At 42.3% G+C, this 21,312-nt stretch overlaps 2 protein-coding genes across 6 annotated transcripts in view; both read right to left on the bottom strand.

Moving 5' to 3' along the window:
• Positions 1-10,079, bottom strand: part of LOC127600042 (BTB/POZ domain-containing protein kctd15) — a 40,463-nt gene extending 30,384 nt beyond the window's left edge. The window contains exons 1-4 of one of the 4 annotated variants that reach the window (XM_052064399.1): positions 9,662-10,079; positions 8,478-8,551; positions 4,465-4,562; positions 1,805-1,980 (exon numbers count right to left, since the gene is read on the bottom strand). In XM_052064399.1, the coding sequence (XP_051920359.1) occupies positions 1,805-1,980; positions 4,465-4,473 (185 nt within the window). In that variant the 5' untranslated portion in view covers positions 4,474-4,562; positions 8,478-8,551; positions 9,662-10,079. The other 3 variants (XM_052064398.1, XM_052064397.1, XM_052064396.1) reach the window with 3 other exon arrangements.
• Positions 10,080-14,458: 4,379 nt separating this feature from the next.
• The window catches only part of chst8 (carbohydrate (N-acetylgalactosamine 4-0) sulfotransferase 8), a 136,585-nt gene continuing 129,731 nt past the window's right edge, over positions 14,459-21,312 (bottom strand). For both annotated transcript variants that reach the window (XM_052064370.1, XM_052064368.1), the window contains exon 5: positions 14,459-20,352. In XM_052064370.1, the coding sequence (XP_051920330.1) occupies positions 19,666-20,352 (687 nt within the window). In that variant the 3' untranslated portion in view covers positions 14,459-19,665. The remainder of the gene's footprint in view (positions 20,353-21,312) is intronic.

Here is a 21,312-nt window from a genome sequence, read left to right as displayed (position 1 = left end):
ATTTTTAACCAGCATTTTTTTCAAGAATTCTGGGGATTTTTTTTTTTTTTTTTTACTCAAAATGCTTTTCAGTGGGGCGCGAATCATACGCAGATTTTCACTTTTTACAAGCTGGCTTGGTCCTTATCCCTACAAATAGCAGGGGTCAGCTATACAAGTATGGAGTGCAGTTCATGAAGGTGGCAAGTTGGTACTGTATGTCTTTATTTCCCCCTCCACCCCCACCGAAAAAGCCACAGGTCAAGCTTGATAATTGACTATCTATCTACTGTATATCTACATCTATATAGATATACAAACAATAACTAGCCTTTGTCTGTGCGCTTTGAAGGAACGACACCACATCATTTAGCCACACTTTCATGACCATGTTTTGCCATCTACAAAAAATATATATAAAAGATCCGAAAGGTCCTAAAACCTATGATGTTGACGTTAACAGCGTCAATGGCAACAACAATTGTCAATCCGTGTCGGAGATGAGCTTTTATTTTGCGCCTAAAACATAAAAATGCGGAGCTGTCTGGGGATTTCCTGTCAGCTGACTGTACTCCTATCAAGCCTTTTTATTATCAGGGGATTAGGAGGATTGTTTCCTGTAGCCAATTTGGCAGATTTTCTAACAACCCGCCCGGTGTGTGTTTACCTTGGCCCACATGGGACGTTCTGACATTGAAGACTGTCTGAAGAAAACCTACGTGAGAGGTGAGTTCTTAAAGTAGCGTTTGGTATTTTAGTGTCGTTCCAGTATAGGTGTAAGATTAGCCACTTTTGTGGGGAATCCGAATTCCGATTTTCAGCGTTTTACCTTTAAAATCAAGCATGCGAGCAGATTCTTGGGTCACTGTGCACTTGAGAGTACATTCATTGGACACGTGATTCGGGTACACCGAATACAATTCGAGAGCTGTACTAAAAACCCAACCTGAACAAATATGATGGAACTGAATTTCATCACACTGAAAGGTTTTCCTCACATTGTGGTTATGTCATTTAGCGAAACCTGAAAAGATTAAAAGTAGTTCACTGTGTGACTCGGTGCAGTCCTAGAACACTACAAACTACCTTTCATGAAATGAAAAAGATATGGCACCGCTCCACGCATACTTGACACTGCGTGCGCTCATTCACTCTTTTTGTAGTTGGACAGTCATGCTACAGTCGTTACAAAATGATCTGTGTTTCCGTTGAGGGAAATGTGACACATTCTGATCCAAAACAGTGCAGTTCACTTACAGTATAACCTCTTTCAATTAACCATTGTGTTCGTAAAGTCGGAATTGGCTACAATACTGGTTCTTTTACAAACTGTGAAAGTCACGTCATTCTTTTTCCGACGCCGACAATACATACACACATCTTTTTTTAACAGATAAAACTCTGATTTAGACAATCCAAAACTGTGTCGTAACCACAACGCTAGAGGCAGCAGGAGCTTAAGAATGAACGTTTGTCACTGTTTTCCCTTTTTTAAAAGGATGCCTTAGATCACGCTCACAAGATTGAAGTTACGATACAGTCGGCCATTGCCTGCCATCCGACGTCAATGCACAATAGTCACGACGTGGGGAAAGAACAAATGCTCTCCAACGAGAAGTTGCGATGCTCTCAAAAGTTGACCGGTTCGAGCCACAAGACATTTGGAGATAGACAGATTTTCTATGATTTGTTCGCCAACCGCAGCGGATTTGAAATAAAACCATCGAGGAGTAGCCCTCCAGAGGTCTCACAAGAACCTCTGTTGACAAGTTCAAGCATCGCGCAGGTGTAGACAGACCACAAAATGACACAAGACCTCCTTTACCTCGAGTCCGGGTACTTGGTGAGCGTGGCCAGGCTGCTGGTGTACATGTGCCCGCCCACGTCGATGTGCACGGGCGCGTTGGCTTTGGTGAGCTGCGCCGGCAGAGGGATGCCCTGGGCGGCCAGGGGGGAAACCGGGGACCGGGTCAGAGAGAGCCGCGACATGCTTCGCCCCTCCTGGAAGCAAGTGTACAAAAAAGCCATTGAAAGGAGAAGGAAAAGGAAGGGGGGAGGAAGACAGAGGAATGGTGGAGAGAGACGGATCCTACAGTGGCAAAAAACACACACAAAAAAAAAAACCAGAGACGATATCCTTCCTGATCAGATCACTTCCATGACTGCCTGGTCGCGTCCTCCTCGTCTGCGTATTACTACACCGCGGCGCCTCTAATTAAGTATGTTTGCATCTTTTGGCTCGGCACCGCGGGCGGGGAGAGGAGGAGGATGCTTATTAGAGAGACAGACAGACAGATAGACAAGAGAGATGTGTGAGAGAGAGAGAAAGAGGGAGAGGGGGGGGGGTGGATGCTAGGTGTCAGCCTCTAGGGGAATAAAACAAACTGCTGCTGCAATATTCTAATTAAAGGTCGCATTATGGGAGAGATGTGATGCACCCAGACACACCAGTGTGGGAGTGAAAGGGGAGGGTGGTCTCCACTTGCACACCTACACACACACACACACACACACAAATTGAGTGATCACATCCTTGTTGAAGAGCAATTTCGGAAGGGGAACAAATGAACTGCTGGAGTCGGTGCAGTGACGCTTGCCTAAAAGGAGGTGTTGAAGTAGCAAGTTGATGCCACCAGCAAGCCGCCGACGCTCCACGCAGACAACGGTAGAGGACGCGTGCTTTTGGCCAATTAACGAAAATTCCTTTCAAACATGTCATTATGTTCTAGAAGCATTATACAGAAGTCTGTGGTGAAGGAAACCCATATTAACATAATTCGATTATTTGCGCGTGTGTAATTATTGCTGTGCGTTACATTAATTATTTTTTTTTTAGAAGTTGGGCAACTTCTCTGCGCCGTATTTCAAAAACTATTAAACAGACTGCTGTGCAGGTTACCAAAACGGTTCCTTATGGGTTTAGAAATTGTTTGTGAACCCCCATAACGCTTGCTAAATTGTGCTCCGTCATAAAAAGACTTTGGTTTCTGTGATGTTTGTGATCATTAAAAAAATTAAATAAAGATTAAGGACTCATTATTGAAACATCCACATGACTTTTTTACATGACTTGACCACATGAGCATAATAGAATAGTCAAATAATAGTGTGTCAAGAGTTTGACCTTAAACCAAACAGTTGAAAACGGTCATTCATTGTTATTTAAAGGTAAAAGGACAGTACAATAAGGATATTTACAAATTATTAAAAACCGAAGTGGTCCTTTCATAAACTGGTATAGCTCAGTTTTTACTTGAATTAAAGAGTTTGTTCTGACACAGTCAACTCTTAATGCGAAGGATGACGTACGTAAGAGGGACATGTGGTTTGGGGGGCCTTTTATAATAGCTGACATGTTTCTTCCCAACAGGTTTAAAGCCACATTTAAAAGAGAAAAAAAAGCGCACGCTGAAATGATTGGATTTCACCCATCATTAAATCGACAAAAATGATCAGCTTGTTGCACAATGTGATTTTTTTTTTCTTTTTTGGGGGTGGCGGGAGGAGAGGGGGGGGGGGTGTATCTCAATAGTCTTTAGTGTTTGGTGATTATTTTTGAAATTCCCAGGGTGGTGCCCGCCTCACTTGGAGTATCATGTTGCTCTAATACGATTACATGAGCATGGGATTACGTTCCAAATCCCGGCAAAAGGAGATTTGAGAAATTGTGTGTGTGAGAGGGGGGGGGGGCAATACCCACCTCTCTTTCTAAAGTACAACAACCTACTGTGGCAACCTTTGCATCGAAATGTAAACATAACAATTTTAAACCTTGATTCAGTTTCCCCTGATCTGTTCCCTGACATCAAAGGCTCAAGACAAAAAAAATGCGCCAATTTTGTGGGGCGTCATGATAAAAATATCCGCAGATGATTTTAGTACTAATAATCAGAGTCAAGCAGTCACATAATTTATGGGCAAAGGGCAACGTAGGGGCAATATATGACGTAGTAAGTTGGAGTCCCCAACTTTGGGGGGTGGGGGGGGGGGGTCCCTGGCTTGAAAGGAGCTATAATGAAAGCACATATCACCACACTCTCGCATCATGCACACATGCAGAAAAAGGAGAAATGTTCAATATGGCGTCTTATTATTATTATTACTACTACCATTACTCGTATTCCCCGTCTGACGTTACACGCCGGTTTAAAAAAAAATACGATCCTAATGTTGCACAAAACAAACCGTCGTTCGCATTTACCGTTTCGAACATGGTAGACGGCGAATCCAAATGGGAGTCCCGTGGGTGAAGAGACACCAAAAAATAAAAATGCTCAGATATTTGCTTGCCGGTTTGTCCGGTTTGGGAGCGAAGGGAGGCAAAAAACACACACACACACACACAGATCTTGCGGAGAAACGGCGCACGTAAGAATGCAAAAAAAGTGTGACGCGTTCACCGCTGCCTCGACCCTCGCTTGTCAAGCGAGCGTCCGAAGCCAGACAGAAAGAAAAGAAGCGCACGCAGGAGGCGTCCTTGCTTACCTTGAACATCGATAGATGAGCTTGCTTCCTTGCGTCCTTCCTTCCTTCCCCCCCTCGTCTTAGTCTTCCTCCGCCTCCTTCTTGAAATTAAAGTCTTCCTGTCGTTTATTGGGAGTGGAAGAAAAAAGAATCCCGAAGAGGGAGAAAGGGATGATGATGATGATGATGATGATGAAGAATGTGGCTCCGGGCTGCCCGAGCGCCTCTGGGCCAGGGATTAGGCTACAATTAGCTCAACTCCTCTCTCTCGCCAAGGCAATTTTCTCCGGGAAAGAAAAGCGTGATATAACCCCCCCCTACCCCCCCCCCCCCCCTCCTCACTCTTTCTCTTCACCTCCTCCCCTCTTGGACTCGAAAAATTACGCCCGCACAGATAGGAACTTATATGTTTGCGTGCGCGTGCACGTGTCTGTGTTTTCCCGGGCTACGGAGGAGGGGGGGGGGGGAATAATAAAAACAACAACAAAGAGGGAACATACGTTCGCGTTCACTCAAAGTTTAAACAACAAAAAGAGGGGAAACGGGGTTTTTTAAAATATGTACTAATAGTCCCAGAGGCGACTTGAAGCTAAGGGCGTTCAAGCTCCATCTCCAAAGTTCAAAGTCGGCCAGTCAGCCATTTCTCGCCGTGCTCTCATAAAAAGCCGATAAGAACTTGTTGATAAAAGTCAACAAAATCAGCATCCGAGAATTCCTCTTCTTCCTTTCCAGCTCTTCGCCTCAATGTCTGGAGTGGATGATGGTGATGATGATGTGGTTGTTGTTGCAAAGAGGCACACACACACACACACACATATATTCGCACACACACTCACTCACTCACTCCCCTCAGGCCATTCAAATCAAATGACGTCCACGGACGTGCATGCACGCCGCAGCAGAAAGCAGCCCTCACAGGCCGCCCGCAGCCAAATGCGCCATTTCAATTATAGCGCAGGGGCTTAGATGGAGATATCTGGCCACAACACACACACGTACACACGCAGGCACTTGCACACACACATACACACACACTCCTCACTCATGCTCAAAATGAAAGCAGACAGCCTCCAGACTTTTGCAAAATGGGATTCGCAAGCTGATTATTGTTATTTTTGCATATGTGTGTGACACAATGGAAGTGAATCATGCGTGAAGCGGTTTTGTTTGTCCAAAAAAATAAAAAAGAAGTTTGAAGTCAGTCAAGGTGCTCCATTATTTATTTATTCGTGTGTTTGTTTATTTGCGGGTAAATAAGTGTGAATAATTGATGCAGCATTGAGCCCGGTAATTACTCGCGACTACCAGCAGCCAAAGAGAGGGGAAAGAGGGCACGTTTCTTGATATTTGGCTCCATCTAGCGCAAGAAGCGGGTACTACATTACATGATGATTGATCATAGCGATCAATACGTTTAATTGAGGGAGAATATAAAAGCATGCACATTTCTTGGTGTGTTTTTTTCCCCCGAACTGTCATTCCAATAACAACACCACCACTACAGTGGGAGGAATAATTATTTGAACCCTGAATAAGTTTGTCAGTTCACGCATTTTTTACAGTCTTGAGAAAATAGGTAGAATATTCACCCCAAATGCATCGAAACACAATTATAAAAGTGATCAAAGTTAATTTTCTCCCGTGTATAGGCAATCATCATCATCATATCTTGTCGCGCCAGTACTGGATCCATTGCTTGGCAGCATCACTAGTGTCTAAGAGGTCTTGATCTGTGCAGGTGGGCCCCAGTTCACAGTCCCGAAGAATGTGCTCCATTGTTTGTATTGGGTGGCCACACGGACATTCACTGCTGAGTGAGAGTCCCCATTTATAGGTGTTGTTCCGAGTCTTGCCTACTCTGGTTCTAGCTCTATTTAATGTCACCCAGTTCCTTCTTGAGATGGCTGTTCCACTTGGAAGATGTTCGTTTGGGCTTTGGATTGCACCATTTAGTGCAGAGCTGTCCCATTCTCTCCATTTTTCGAGCCTGTGGTTTGTTGACTGCTCAGGATCTATGTATAGGCAATATTTGTACTCAATGAAGTGTTGAGATACTTTAGAAAAATATGATTCAAGTAAATAGTCCTCCAAATCAAGAGCGATTACATAATTAGTTTAAAAAAAATACTCAAGGCATCGAGTGTCGGATGACTGACTTGGTTACACTTCTAACTCGCATCGGTGTAGCGTTCACGTGCAGGTTAAACCCAAATCCCAAGATGAACACAGAAATTCAGTGCAATTTATTCATTCATTCATTTTCCGATCCGCTTTATCCTCACAAGGGTCGCGGGGGGTACTGGAGCCTATCCCAACCGTCTTCGGGCAGTCGGCGGGGGACACCCTGAACCGGATGCCAGCCAATCGCAGGGCACACAGAGACGAACAACCATTCGCGCTCACACTCACACCTAGGGACAATTTAGAGTGTCCAATCAACCTGCCATGCAGGTTCTTGGAATGTAGGAAGAAACCGGAGTACCCGGAGAAAACCCACGCAGGCCCGGGGAGAACATGCAAACTTCACACAGGAAGGCCAGAGCCGGGATCGAACCCATGACCTCTGCACTGTGAGGTCTACGCGCTAACCACTGGATCACCGGGCCGCCCCTCAGTACAATTTATTGTTTGAATAATTATACATCTTCAACAATGACTTGATTTTCACCTATTGGCAGATGTCTGGTTTTAAATCAGTTACATGTAAAAAAAAAAAAAATAATAATAATAATGTAAAAAAAAAACAACTTGACTTGTTAATTAATAAATTCAATTAACATTTATTAATAAATTTATTAATTTATTAATAATTAATAAATTATTAGTTATATTTTATTTGGTTAATAAATAATTTATTATTGTTATTTTTATATTAATAATAATAATAATTAAAAAAACAAGTTGACTTGTTGCCCTCCGGTCTCATCGTCACCTTTTGTGATTTCGGTTTACCGCAAAAATAAAGGACTCAGCCTCACTGTTCCAATACTTTTGGAAGGGAGCGTAGGTGGGAGGTCGATCATACGGCAAGTGTGCGATTTCCATCCATCTTAATGGACCGGCACTTTCTAAGCACAAGTTTTCCAACAGACTAACATTGGCAATATTTGACAGCGGGACTGGTGGCAGTTTGGGAATGCGTCTCACCCTGAAGCGGGCCAAGTCTTGGTAATTAGACCCCAGTGCGCCCCAGAAATCCCCCTCATCCAAACCCCCCTGGCACAGATTTGTTGTTTCCAGAGGTACAAACTGTAGGGATGTCGGGGGGGGGTTTGGGACCTGGATTTTTTTTTCTCATTAAAAGGAAACAAGCCTGGAGTTAGTTCAATTACATGCGGCGGGCCTATGCAGGGATGTTGTAAATTTAAAGATTTAAATAGCTTACAAAGTGGCTCGGGGACGCATCAGTTAATTTCCTTAATTTATGGATTTTAGCTGCGCCATGTCAATGTGAAGTAGGTCACGTGGAGGACTTGTGTGCGCCTCGCAACAGCAGGTGCCTGGATGACACGTAGGTTCCAATCAGATTATTGATCACAAATACACTTTGAAGCTAACATTGCGTATCGTTTCAAATGCGCGCAAATCACGAGTTTTCTCCCATGCAACGCCACCCGTTTGCATTAATGAAGTCAATGAATTCATGCATGGCCCTGTATGAAAAATCATAACATCACCTCCAGGCCTGATAAGCAGGTGCTGTTAATGTCACGCTAAGGAGGACATGAGTGTGCCTCCAGAGCTTCTTCGCCCCCTCCGCCACACCTCTCCCAACACATTTTTAATGATGTCATAGATCCTCACAAAGCTTTACAATAATTTAAGATTTACTACGCTGAATAAAAGTTTGCTAGATATCTTTACAATATCGGGACGCACGAAAAAAAAAAATCTCCAAGTCAGCCATTTCGGTTGAAAGCAACCATCGCGTTTGATCCTCTGCAAAAATGATTTTTAATTTGAGCATTTGTTGATTTCTTTTGATGCTGATGAATAAGATGAGCCATGCCATACAGAAACAAAACAATACGTACGCATCAAGCCTTCAGTCAGAGCAGCATCATCCGGAATGTCTTCCAAGCATTTGCCATCAGACGAGCGCTCCCCTCTGGCCATGTGGAGAAAGTTGAAGATGAACATTGGGAACTTGCATTTCTTATTATTTTCTTTGGGGAGTTTTAAGTGAACGTGTGCGATTGGTGGAGCCGGGCTGTTTCAGCTCTTGCAGCCATTTGACATTCTGCTTGATGTCAGGATGTGTGTGTGTGTGTGTGTGTGTGTGTACGCAAGCGACACTTATTGTGCATCACCTCCGAGAAGTAGCGGGGGTAAAAAGTGTCACTTTATTAATAGGCCAGGTGTGTGCGTGTGTGTGTGTGTGTTTTCGGGGGGCATTCGCTTACATTGCAAATAAAGACCCCCCCCTCCCACCCCACCAAAAAAAAGCAACACTGCCTTAAGTTGCTCCAAATCGGAAATTGTGGCTCTCACAAAGCACAAGGAAACCATTTTACCTCGGAGATTTCTGTTTTGAGGCAGATAAAGGTGAAGTGCAATGACCCTGGTGCTGTCAACTTTATGCGTCTCAGGTCTACTCTGAATGTGATGGGTTTGATTGAGATGCTTGTTGAAAGTGTGTGTGTGTGTGTGTGTGTGTGTATGCATTTGTGTGTCTGTGTGTGGAGAGCTGGGAGGAGTGTGCTGCAACAGTGTCTCAGTTTGCGTGTTCAAAAGTGATGTTTCTCTGTCATTCGTGTTTATTGACTTTTATGTCACAAAATATAATTCATTCATTCATTCATTCATCTTCCAAACCGCTTGATCCTCACTAGGGTCGCGGGGGGTGCTGGAGCCTATCCCAGCTGTCTTCGGTCAGTAGGCGGGGGACACCCTGAATCGGTTGCCAGCCAATCGCAGTCACAAAATATAATCGTTTAATATTTCAAAATATACCAAACATTTTCAAAATACGCATGACTGCATTTCGGGGTATAAACTTATCTTTGTGTATATTGACAGATATTTTTGAGAAGATATACGAAACAAAAAATAATCCCATTTTACCGCGTCGTCCTGATTGACTTTGTGTTGGTTGGTCACCTCACATTCGGTATCACTCACAATAAATAAAGTTCTTGCTTTAACGACAACAATCTTTTCAAGTTTAAATGTATCTCACATCACAAATTCAGTCATCATAAAGTCAATATGCACTTACCAGTCTGACTTTTGTGCTGAGTCGTCCGTCTCGAATCAGATCTATTTTCACACCGTCGAGATGCTACTTCCGCATTCAACAGCGGCCCGTTAAAAGGAAGATAGCGTGTCAAATCATGCAAAAGTAATACTGATTTAAACTTGTAAGCAGGGATAAACAGGCTCCTGCACCCAAAAGATAAATCCTACAAATCATCACCAAACTTTAACGCCACAATAAACGGTGAATGAAATATAGCGTCCTAATTTCTAGGCAAGGACATCAGTTTCCGATTGCGGCTCTTTTGAAATTTGCCCATTATCGTTGCTTCAAATAAAAACCGTTTCTTGTTCCATTTCTGGCATTGGTCATTGATTGAAACGTATTCACGCGTCCTGTTATGATCGACACGGTCACCCAATTTCGCATCGATTGGTAAAACTGGTGTCGGGGTTAATTTTCTCTGCCCCTCTAGGGGGTGCTATCGAGTCTTTTTCTTGTTCTTTTCTTTCTTTTTTTAGGGGGTAGGTTATTTTGGGGGGTCTATAAAATACATCTTTTTTTCACCAAGATACACGCATTGGGCAAAAATAGAGGCGTCTTCCAAGCATGTTGAGATTTAAAAATGATTCATTTGTTGGGACGATATTCATACGAGTGGTACGACTACGACCACTACTACTGCTAATAAATCATCATCATAAACATCATCATCAATCTGTTGAAAATCTGTCCGGCCCCTGTATTTAGAGTTTACTGGACTAAAGTGGAACCTTGGTATCTGTAAAAACAGTTGATCAATGTTGATCAATACGTCCATCCAAGTGACCTCGGGCCAATGGCAAAATCTTGAACCGAAGATGTAAGAAACCAAATGAAAGATTGTCCAGGTTATTTGTGACATTTGTAATGGTTTTAACCTTTCGACAATATTAAAAATTTTAAAATAAAATTTGAGAGTGCCTTATTTGGGGCTGCACACATTTCTGACGTGGCGATAGTATCTTCTTGCCTCAGTGTAGCACTTTGCAAGCGGGGTACCAGGAATAAAATCACTCAACTACGGGAAGAATGAGCCAATAGATTCCAATCCAAATGTCCTCGCTTTCAAACCGAACCTCAGAACTGCGAGGCAGTCATGCTAACCACTCACACGTCAGTATGTTCATTGTAAACCGTGTTTTCCCTCAGAAAATGTCAAAAAAGTCGCCATTTTGTCTGCACGTAACAACGACACGGCTGGAAAAAAAAAGTCAGTTCGCTGCTAATATTTGGTTTGCAGTCACGATGAGAACGGCGCCATGTCGCCAATCACATCTGCTATGCATCACATAGCATCCTCTCATCCACCCTACCCCCCACCCCCTCTCTGCATGCCTGAAGGGCAGCACCCACAGTCCTCATTAGAGTGCATGTGTCATGATGACATCCAGTGGCAACCTTGACTTATGCTTTATATTTGCACTTATCCATCACAGTGCTGTCTTAGCGACGGTTGCTTGCGCACACACACACACACACACACACACAGACACACACACACTGCTAAGGTTTGAGGGGGACCCGATAGGAATGGGGACCCCCTCTAGGGACCCTTCTCTGGTGTGAGAGAGAAACTGGAGACCGCCATGCTTTTGTTGTGCGCTGAGTGAGCTCTTGATGCGTCTTCTGCTTTGTCAACACCGAGGCCGCCACACTGACACCATGGAAGCCCACGCAGCGCCTCGAGGGGACCAGGGAGGAGGGTGAAATACAGGCATGGTTTGGGTGGGACACTGTGTAAAAAAAAAAAAAAAAAAAGAATAAATAAAAAGGGTGGCAGGCGGGGGTGGAGAAAGAGGAGGGGCTGGCGGAGGGTGCCAGCTTATAATGTGGCCAGGACCTCGGGCTGAATGTAGAGTGCTCTGTGCAGGACATAGCGACCGGGCTGCCGGCTGATGACATTTTATGGTCATATCGTGAAATCGCAGCAAGATATATTTTGGGGGGGGGGTTACAGTTTTTTACTGTAGTGGGACTTTTGCATGTTATGTTTTGTTTTGAGCGCCGCTTTGATCTTAAGAAAATGGTAGTCATCAGGAAAACTACAGTACCACCATTTGCAAGCTCACAAGGATTTTTGTTGAGCATAAGTAAAACTAGTCTCTGAAAAATGCACCTCTCAGCATATTTCTGTGGTCTTTTAGGCATATGATTCCGCCCAACTTCCCTTCTCATTCTAAGGTGACATGTTAGCAGAGGATTAGGTAGAGTTGCCCAACCTGACAGCGAACAGTAACCTCCTTGAAGATCCCAAGTAGAGCCAGGCTCGCTATGGGTTAATATCAGAGCGATGTTCCAGATTCTAGATGTTTCCCTCATCCAACACACATAATTCACATGATCAACTCATCAGAAAACTCTGGAGGAATATGACAATTATTCTGGCTCAGGTTTGTTGGAGTAGGGACACATTTAAAGCATGCGGCATAGGTGCTGTCGTTAAGAGTGATCCTTACTGAGAACTTGCACTCGATGAGAGTAACATAGATGGAGGGACATATTGGAAAGAAACAGCGTCATCTACTGGCGGAGTGGGGGAGTGTTCATTTCACTGTTTGCGTTATCGCCTCGTCAATGATACCACTTTAAACTCAAGTGTTGCAGCAATTTTGTGACACTTTCAGAACTTAGTTATTTACAATGCATACCTACGAATGAGCAGCAAACACCAACTTTATTCTAAATACACGAGTTAAAAGAAACGTTGGGCTAATATGTTCATGTTAAGTGTTTTGACGTAATTGTTTTTAGAAGCACGGCATTAAAAATGTGGAGTCTTAGCTGGTCCACCAAAACATACATGACGAATCATTTAAATTCAGACGACATGACAACTGATTACAATCCAGTGTGGAATAACTCGATTCTAAAAACAAAATACAATTTTTACAGCTATACATTTTTTTTTAATCACATCTACATATTTTTCCCATGGCTAAGCCTAACTGTTGTTGAGCACAGTTTAAGCATTTACGATTCTCCTGAATTGTCTTTTAGCAACGTTCAAAAATCACTTTTGCCGAGGATGGGAAATATGCAAAAATGTGTCCCGATGGTTGTTGCTGCTAATTGCTCTACAAAAACAGTTTTTTCATAAGATCCTACTGAGGGATTCCGCAGGGGTCGGCAGTGAAATGCTGCAAGTTGGCGAGCAACACCTGCCGCCTGCCAGGCGGTCTTTGAGCTCGTCAGATAAATCCTGTCTGATTATCACCTCGGGAGCTCCCAAAGCAATCCCAACATTAATGTAGTCCGCGGAAGGAAGCCCATCGGTCCTGGCTCGGACGAGGGCCCTGCTCCCGGTTCAACCTGTGGCCAGCTAATGGCCTGGTATTACCTCTCTGCTGTCACTTTCCAAGAAGCAAAAATTGGTTGCAGAATTCTCTGGAAAATAAGACCGCGCTCACCTCGCTCCCCACGACTGCAAGGCCAGAGCCAAGTAGCGCCTCTGTTACCATGATGACTAAGAGCGGTGCTAGGGGGTTGCGATGATGCGAGCGGCGAGCACTTAGGAGGCAACAGCCCGCAGTGTGTTGAGACGTTCTCGAGTATGTGTCGAAAGAAAAGATGATTCATCAGTGTGGCTGGGCAGGTGGTGCCAATCATGATAAGAAGCAATTACTGAATGACAACACGGAGGACACTGTGCCAATTAACAGATTTACATTTAAAATACATTGTTGCTATGTTATCATATCGCATGCTGGCAGGAGAATCATCTTAAATGGGATATCAACGAAAATGAAAATGGGAGAATTGCTTTGCCAAGCTGAAAGCTTCACAAAATATGGAGATATTAGCTCAAGGTGAAACCAGCACTTAGCCCGTGGCAGCTTGTGAGACTTCATTATATGCCTTTTTTTTTTTTATACATTCAGCTTCATTAAAGCTGCTGCATAAATCATGTCACGAGGAGATTGCATTCTCATTAGAACAAAGAACTTGTCAACATAAACTGGTTGGAATGTGTATTTGTAATATAACAATGCAACATTAGAATATGCTATACAGTGTGTGGAATGTTGTGACCAAAACCCCCAAAACAGGTTAGCGTGAACAGACCAGTTTTCGACCGTCATCAGGATCCTCGAGGGAACCTGAGGGATCGCCAAACTAGTCTCCACATGCACGATGACCTTTTGTGGTTTGATGACCTCAGCATTGCATCTCGTCTTTCCTTCGATGTGGGTAGTGACCAAAAGAACAGGATCATGGATACAAGCGGCCGAAATGAGTTTCCTCTCTGCGTCGGGGATGTGTCATCTGGGAGGGCGTAGAATAGAGCTGCTGCTCACTCCACATTTGGGGGCGGCAGATGAAGTGGCTCGGGCCTGTTGTGCCCTCTGAATGTTTCCCTCGTGAGGTGTTTAGGGCACCTCACGAAGAATGAGACGCTGAACCCAGGAAACCCAGGACACACTGGAGAGATTATGTCTCCTGAATGGCCTGGGAATGAATCCCCCCCATTGGAACAGCTGGATGAAGTGGCTGGGGGAGAGGGAAATCTGGGCCTACCTAATAAAGCTGCTGCCCCATGTGCCCCAGAAGGGGTTGGATGGATGGATGGATGGATAATCATTTGGCATGGTCATTTTCAGTATGCTGAAAATAACTACAAATAATTTTTAAAATACTATCATTAAATATACTACTCAGAAAAAAATAAAGGGAACACTTGGAGTTACATTTTATTGTTTAAGTATTTCCTTTATTTTTTTTCTGAGCAGTTGATAAATATTCACAATTCATTTGTTTCAAAAGATTACACGAGACAGCTTTAAAATGCTCAGGACAAATTTATTAGTACACACACTCATCAGCCGGAAAAAAGAGCCACCTGAAAAATGTCTTCCTGAAAAGTCACTATTTGATTGGCAGTGTAAAATAAGACAGAGCTCAAAATCATTTTTTTTCCTTCTACAATTTTTTTTCCCCTACACAATTGCACCAATGATTAACAGTTATACATTCACTTGTTACTTCCGTCACTGAATGCTTTCAGTCCACACGTGACACACACGCACACACAGATAAATCATGTTTCGTGGAGGGGCAATTAAAAGCAATATTTATGATGGAGGATTATTTCTTTGAGCAAGGAGTGGGGCTTATAATCATCCGGGAATCAGACCAAGACCTAATCAAAAATTAGATTTTGGAACTATGCAGAAGCCATCACAGTATAGCAAATAAATACATATATAAATACCGAGTCACCGTAAGGGGTCGCAGCACCAAATTTGATTACAGGGTGTAGACGGTAGGTGTCAATAATGTAGATTTCCACTCAATCACAAAAAAGGAAAACAAATAACATTGTTACAGAGCATTTTGTCACGCAAAGCACAAAAGCGCGTAGTCAACCCAAAGAAAGTACCTCATATATCGTGACATACCTTGCTTTAAAATATGTGCCTTGGCGCGAGACTTACTAATAGTGCGCATTATAAGGCGAATAAAGAAGTTTAGTGGCATTTGTGTTGAACTTTGTTAACCACCGGAGACCTGCAATGTAAGCATCATATACTGCATTTATTAGAAAAGTACACACATTGTGCTTGGTGATGGGCATATTTTCATTTTCTGGGGCTGGAACTTTCCTTGGTTTGGGAGCATTATCCTCAGCTAAAAAGTCCACATGGATGTTGAAGGACACGAAGACAAAGTTCGAAAGACAAGAATGCTTCGAATTTCTAAAATGAAGCGCAAAAAGGAACATAAATGCCATTTTTGTTGGACTGGACCAAGCAATAACAGTGGAGATATGCATTTAATGTACCGTACAGTTGCTACCGAATGTCGCTGGGATTGGGCAGGAACCTACTATGTCACAATTTGATAAATTTCACATTTTTTTCCACATGTTGGTGTTATTTCTAGAAATTATTTATCATTGCAATATGTTGAAAATGGCTTGGACTCTTTGACAATGCAGCATGACGTTTTTTTTTAAGTCTCCTGAAAAGTGATGATTTTGGAGGTACGAGGATTCCGCCCATCACCAGCGATATGGTATACTGTAAAATCAAAATAAAGCCTTTTCACACTGCACTTGGTGTTCAGTGCGGGGGCACCTCCCAGGGATGACGTCACCTTTGTCCATTTTTGAAAGGTGCCCCGCTATCCTGGGATTAAAGAAATGAAATACTATGACATGGTTAAGAAGGCAGAGTGACACATGAGAGTCCAAATCAGCGGAAAAAGTCTCCAGACCCCTTCCGGGTAGGCTGCTAAGCAGCTACTTTCAAATGTATGTGTGTGTGTCCATCAATGAAGTGGGAAGCTGATGGCAGGCTCGTGGAGGAATTCAAAGGGTCACTGCCATATTGGATGTGTCACTTGAAACATACATGGAAATGAACATCGAATTATAGCCATTCAATTGAATTGGGCACTCGGATCTGCAGCGTCTAACAGGGTGGGAGGAGCTTGTCCTTGCGTTTTTCATGTGCAACAGCCATATTCACACAAAGAAAGCTGGGGGGATGTTGAGATTTGCACTCCCACGAAGACAAAAAGACGAGAACAATTATTTGGTGGTTTGGTCACTTGGTGAGCAACGTCCATTCTCACGATGAAACAATTGTATCGTGATTGACAAGTGCGTTAGAAATCTGTGCAACCAAGCACACCGAACACAAATTCATTGAAGTCCAACATTGTCTGAAGCTTTTCACTTTTGACAATTATTTTTTTTTAATCGCTGGTGGCAACACATTGGCATAACAATCCATGACATCAAACAAAAGAAATTTAACTTCACACAAAGAAGTACTGATTATGTATCGAGTAGATATATATGCGTGTGTGTATATATAGAGAGATATATTAGAAATAGATAGAAAAATATAGAGTCATCTGAATGCCCATTTTACAATTGTACACAATAAAGAGTGGAAAAAACCTTATACAAGGCTGCAGACTGGGTGTGGTAAGTGGTGTGTAGTATGCGCGTGTCTGTGCGTAGTGTTGGGTACAGTGTTACTGACTAGCCAGTTTGCAGGGAGTCAAAGGGGAAAATGTTCAAGAATTTAGTTGGAAATTGGAAAAAAAATAATTGAAACAATTAGTGGCAGACCGAAACATTTTTAAATGGTACGTGATTCCCAGTGGCAACAGACTGCTGGTTTCATTTAAAACATATATTTTAAATTCGATAATAATCAATAAGATTCAATAGATACGATTTTTACTTCTTCCTACTCCCTTGAACATAATAACTGTGTTGAATGAAGACAGATTTCTTTCTTTTTTACTATTTTATCTACCTTATTTTCTGTCAAATTATTACTGTATATGTTTTATGTTCAATAAACAAAAAATAAAAATAAAAAATTAACACCGCTCATAATCTGTATCGCTGACTCTGTATCAGGGGCAATGTTTCACCAGATCCAGAAGATAGTGCTGTCTCGCCTGTTTGACCTCAACCAACTTGTTTCCATTTTATAATTAATACAGTCCAGGAATGCACACTTCAAACATTGGCGTGTTGAATTTACTCAATTACATTTCATCAAGTGGGGGCAAAAAAATAAAATAATCTGGATCCAGAGATATTTTTGAAGTAGTTGTAATGTATACTTAAAAAAGTCTTTCGATCCAGATGATTTTATTTCATACAACCAATTGGCGAAATGATGTATTTTATTATTCACACAGAACAGGGGTTGGTTTCAAAATTAACACGCATCCATAAACGTATATCATGGACCATATCAGCGGCTTCCGCAATTAGGGGAGAGGACGGGAGGGGCCACTCAGAGTGCCCACATTTCCTTTGTGTTATGTGGTATGATATTGAATACAGAGTATTGATTTTGATGTAAAAATGAAGGTACAGGAACAAACTTTTGTTGAAATATTTCGAATTGACATTTTGCACAAAATTCTACAAAATTCCCCATATCTTTACCGTTTCAACACCCTCGCTATTTATTTTTAGATTGTCAAAGAACCAAATCTGCATTGTTTTGTGGAATGCAAAATTTTGTACATCGCTGCTATCAATACCCTTTGGAAAGTGTGTACCACAAACAGTCAGCAACACGGTGTACCCTGTAAATACCTGGATGCCCAAGTAAATACCTCCAAGTGACGAATAGTATTTCAAAGCACAAACCTAACACGGCATAAAAGTACAAAAATGCTACCATAAGTGCATACAGCTCCAGAGTGGACAGCACTGGACACATTTGAAAGGGGGTTCGCGGGGGTAAGGGGCTTTAGTCAATTTTAGGACTTTACATTGAGCAAAACCATATACATCAAATGTGTATTAGTATACACTGATATATAGAGGTATACGGATGCCATAGTCGCTTAAAGTCAAGTAGGCAATCCATCTGGTGGAAAGGCATTTAGTTTTTTTTCTATTTGACTGACAGCAAGACATAATTTAAAGTCTGTTGAACACTATGAAACAACGATTTTGTTTTGCCCCGAAAAGAAGCATGAACATTTCTCTTTTGAAAAGTCTACTTCGCCGAGTACTAGTCAATAATATAGAGTTTGCATTCAAGGATAGTCAATAGTACTTTTAACAACATCACACAAACAGGCACCATTTTACAATAAGGGGCTACCCATTTACAAGGCCTGTGATTGATTAGATGATCATGTCTTTGTCAATCGTAAGAGGTTAAAATCTACACTGAAAAAAACACAGTGTTGAATTTACTTGATTTGATTTGCAGTGTTTGCACAAAATCAGTTTGATGGAGACGATTTTATTTTGCGCAGTCACTTGATGAAATAAAACGGAATAAATTCAATAAAAACATATTTCGGTTTACTTCCTACAGTTGCTGTTCTCTAAGCGTGACTTATCTTGGTGTCAAAGTTGCATGTCAGTCATGACAGTGGGCAGCTTTTTCAAAGTAGTTTTCTTATACATGTGTGAGTCTTCATATCATAGTGTGGAGGATAATGTTCAGTGTTTTCACTCTATGGGGAGAAGATCACTGGCTTTGATGAATATTTGTATTAATAATAGGATGTTTTTATTAATATCGTTATTATAACTGATATTTGGTCCAATAATTAATCCCAGACGATACAGCACAAATAAAATGATCAACATACTCAAATTAATTTGCACACATGGGAAAGGGAAGTTTATATTGCCAATATTTGTTCCTATTGTAAATAGGATAAATAAGACAAAGTACTTTTTATGTATTGAAGTATAACTGATTATTTGTCACCAAATGATAGTAATAGATTAAATGTAGTAAGTGGTCGAACAAAAGATATATCGATCAAGCTAGCTAGCTAGCTTGCTGGCCAGCTAGGTAGCTAGCTAGATAGGTTCAGTTAGCAATCTACAAAGAAAATGGTTGAATTAGTCCCTTTCTCTATATGTGTTTGTCTTGTGGCCCTGCTATTGTAACGCATCCTTGGACTCAGTAACAGTAATAATATAATAAAAATATAATGAGTAATTCTTTAATATTACTACGTTTCTACTTTCTACTAATGTAAGATTGCTTTGACAGGTTACTTTTGGAATGTGCTATCCCAAACATTGCTGCCCACTGTAGAGACTGATGTGCACTGCATGTCAGCAGAAAGCAGCATTTGAACCCAAGTCTAGCCACTGTTGTAGGTTTTTCCAATACATATATCGAACTGCATTAGAATTTGTTTGAATATGCCAGTGCATCAGTTAATACATTTAAACTCAATTAATTTGCTGTGTATTGCGACACTTATGACTTTACAGCATGATTTACAAAGCATTAATAAACTTGCTCCTAAGCAATTTAAAAAAACATTTATAAACCCTTTACAAAGGGTACTCTTATTGTCAAGTGGTGGCCGTCAACCTAATGCAGCATTATGCATATTTTTGCATTTTGTAATCTGGTACAAAGTTGTTTTTTTTTTTAAACAAACCAACAAACAAACATACACAAATCCTTCATCAGATGATTGATGTAGAATAGCTGCAGAGTGGCGGCAAGAAGTTTTACGAGAGTCTGTCAGTTAAGTACTTGAAAAGGTTTGGAATAATTAAACATGACATAGTCCATGTAGTAAAAATCATACACCCGCTGCCTCTCCAATGGGCCGAGCAGGGCAAAATACTTCTGCGTGATCTTCAATGAGGTCCTCTCGTCGGCCAAGTTCCGGTCCTTGAAGTTGGGCAGCGTTAGGTTGCGCGGCGCTCCGGCCAAGCGCAATAGCAGGTCGGACTCCTCCTTCATGTTCTCGAACTTGCCGATGAAGTCGTAGTCAATGAGGCACGGGTTGCACAGCTGGTTGGCCGCCTCCCAGTGGACATCAATGCCCACGGGCCGGTGCACGTCGAGCAGGTACTGCACAAACTCCTGGAAGGTGACACCATTGCCCGACTCCAAGGCCGACCTGGAGGCATTGGGCCTGTACTTGGAGATGATGGGCCTCCCAAAGAACGTGTGGTAGTATTCGTTGGGGTTCTCGAACTTGTCCCTGTAGGCCGACACTATCCTCTCGAGTGGCTCTCGTACGAACAACACTTTGGTGTAGCTGCCCAAACGCCGCATGATGCCCTGTCGGTCGAAGCTGCTCAGGGTCTTCAGAGTGTTGCCCATGTGGGCGGTATAGTGATTGATGGTTTGAGGGTCCGATGCTATGCCCGCCAGCACCATCAATGTCCGCTTCCAGTTGGAGCAGCCCGCCTTGGGCACCTGTTTTGGAAAAAAAAATATCTGTTATTATTTGTCCTGTAACATAAAGTACATGTGCAGTAGTATGCTGTCTTGCGAGTGGGCCCATCCGTCATCAGCTAGCCCAGGGGTGGGCAATTATTTTTTGCATAGGGCCACATGAGAACCAGAAAATATTATGGAGGGCCGGATCAAAAGGGTGAACTAAATTCGACATAATATTAATTAGATTTCTTTATTTAAAAAGCAGTAATTTGCATTTTTGGGCACGTTTTTCAGACTTTAAGAGTACATTATTCTGTCGTATCGAACGGGATTTGCTTGACTTGGCGCTACTGCGGGCTTCCGTATCGTCTCCCCCTTCCTCCCTATGCTCTGCAACTTCAACTGTGCCACCTGGCGTTGAAATGCCTGTCATTACAAGTCCAAATGAAATGAATGCAGTCGTTGACATGGAACCATTAATTGTGTACCAACCGACGGCGGGCCGGATTAAAAAGACCAAGGGGCCGGATTTGGCCCGCGGGCCATAGTTTGCCCACCCATTAGCTAGCCTATACTGTATTAGAAATTTTCAAAATGCTCATAACCAACCGGAGATTTGCTTTTCAGTTATGAGCAGAGGTAGTAAAGTGTAGCTCTCTGTGTGAACTGCAGCTTTCTGATCCTCTCATATTTATGCTAGAGACAATAGGTCAGTACTGTATATACACTGTATGTCGATAAAATAGAGTGCATTGTTAGTGTGACACTTCCAAAATGTATACATTTATTTGCTCACTAAATTTGTTTGGGTATTATGATGACTGTCTGCATGGCTGATAGAATGTTATGTGTAAATTGCATCCTTCTTTATTGTCCCCTCTCATTAGCCCATGAAGTCACTATGTCTTGAAGGATATATGTATATTCCGATATGATTCATATTCACGCTCCTTCTCAAACGGCCACAGTATGGCACTAAAGTACCGGTACCATCAA

The sequence above is a fragment of the Hippocampus zosterae genome, chromosome 4 (assembly GCF_025434085.1).
Source record: "Hippocampus zosterae strain Florida chromosome 4, ASM2543408v3, whole genome shotgun sequence".
Taxonomy (NCBI): Eukaryota; Metazoa; Chordata; class Actinopteri; order Syngnathiformes; family Syngnathidae; genus Hippocampus; species Hippocampus zosterae.
This window is presented reverse-complemented; position numbering and strand designations above follow the sequence as displayed.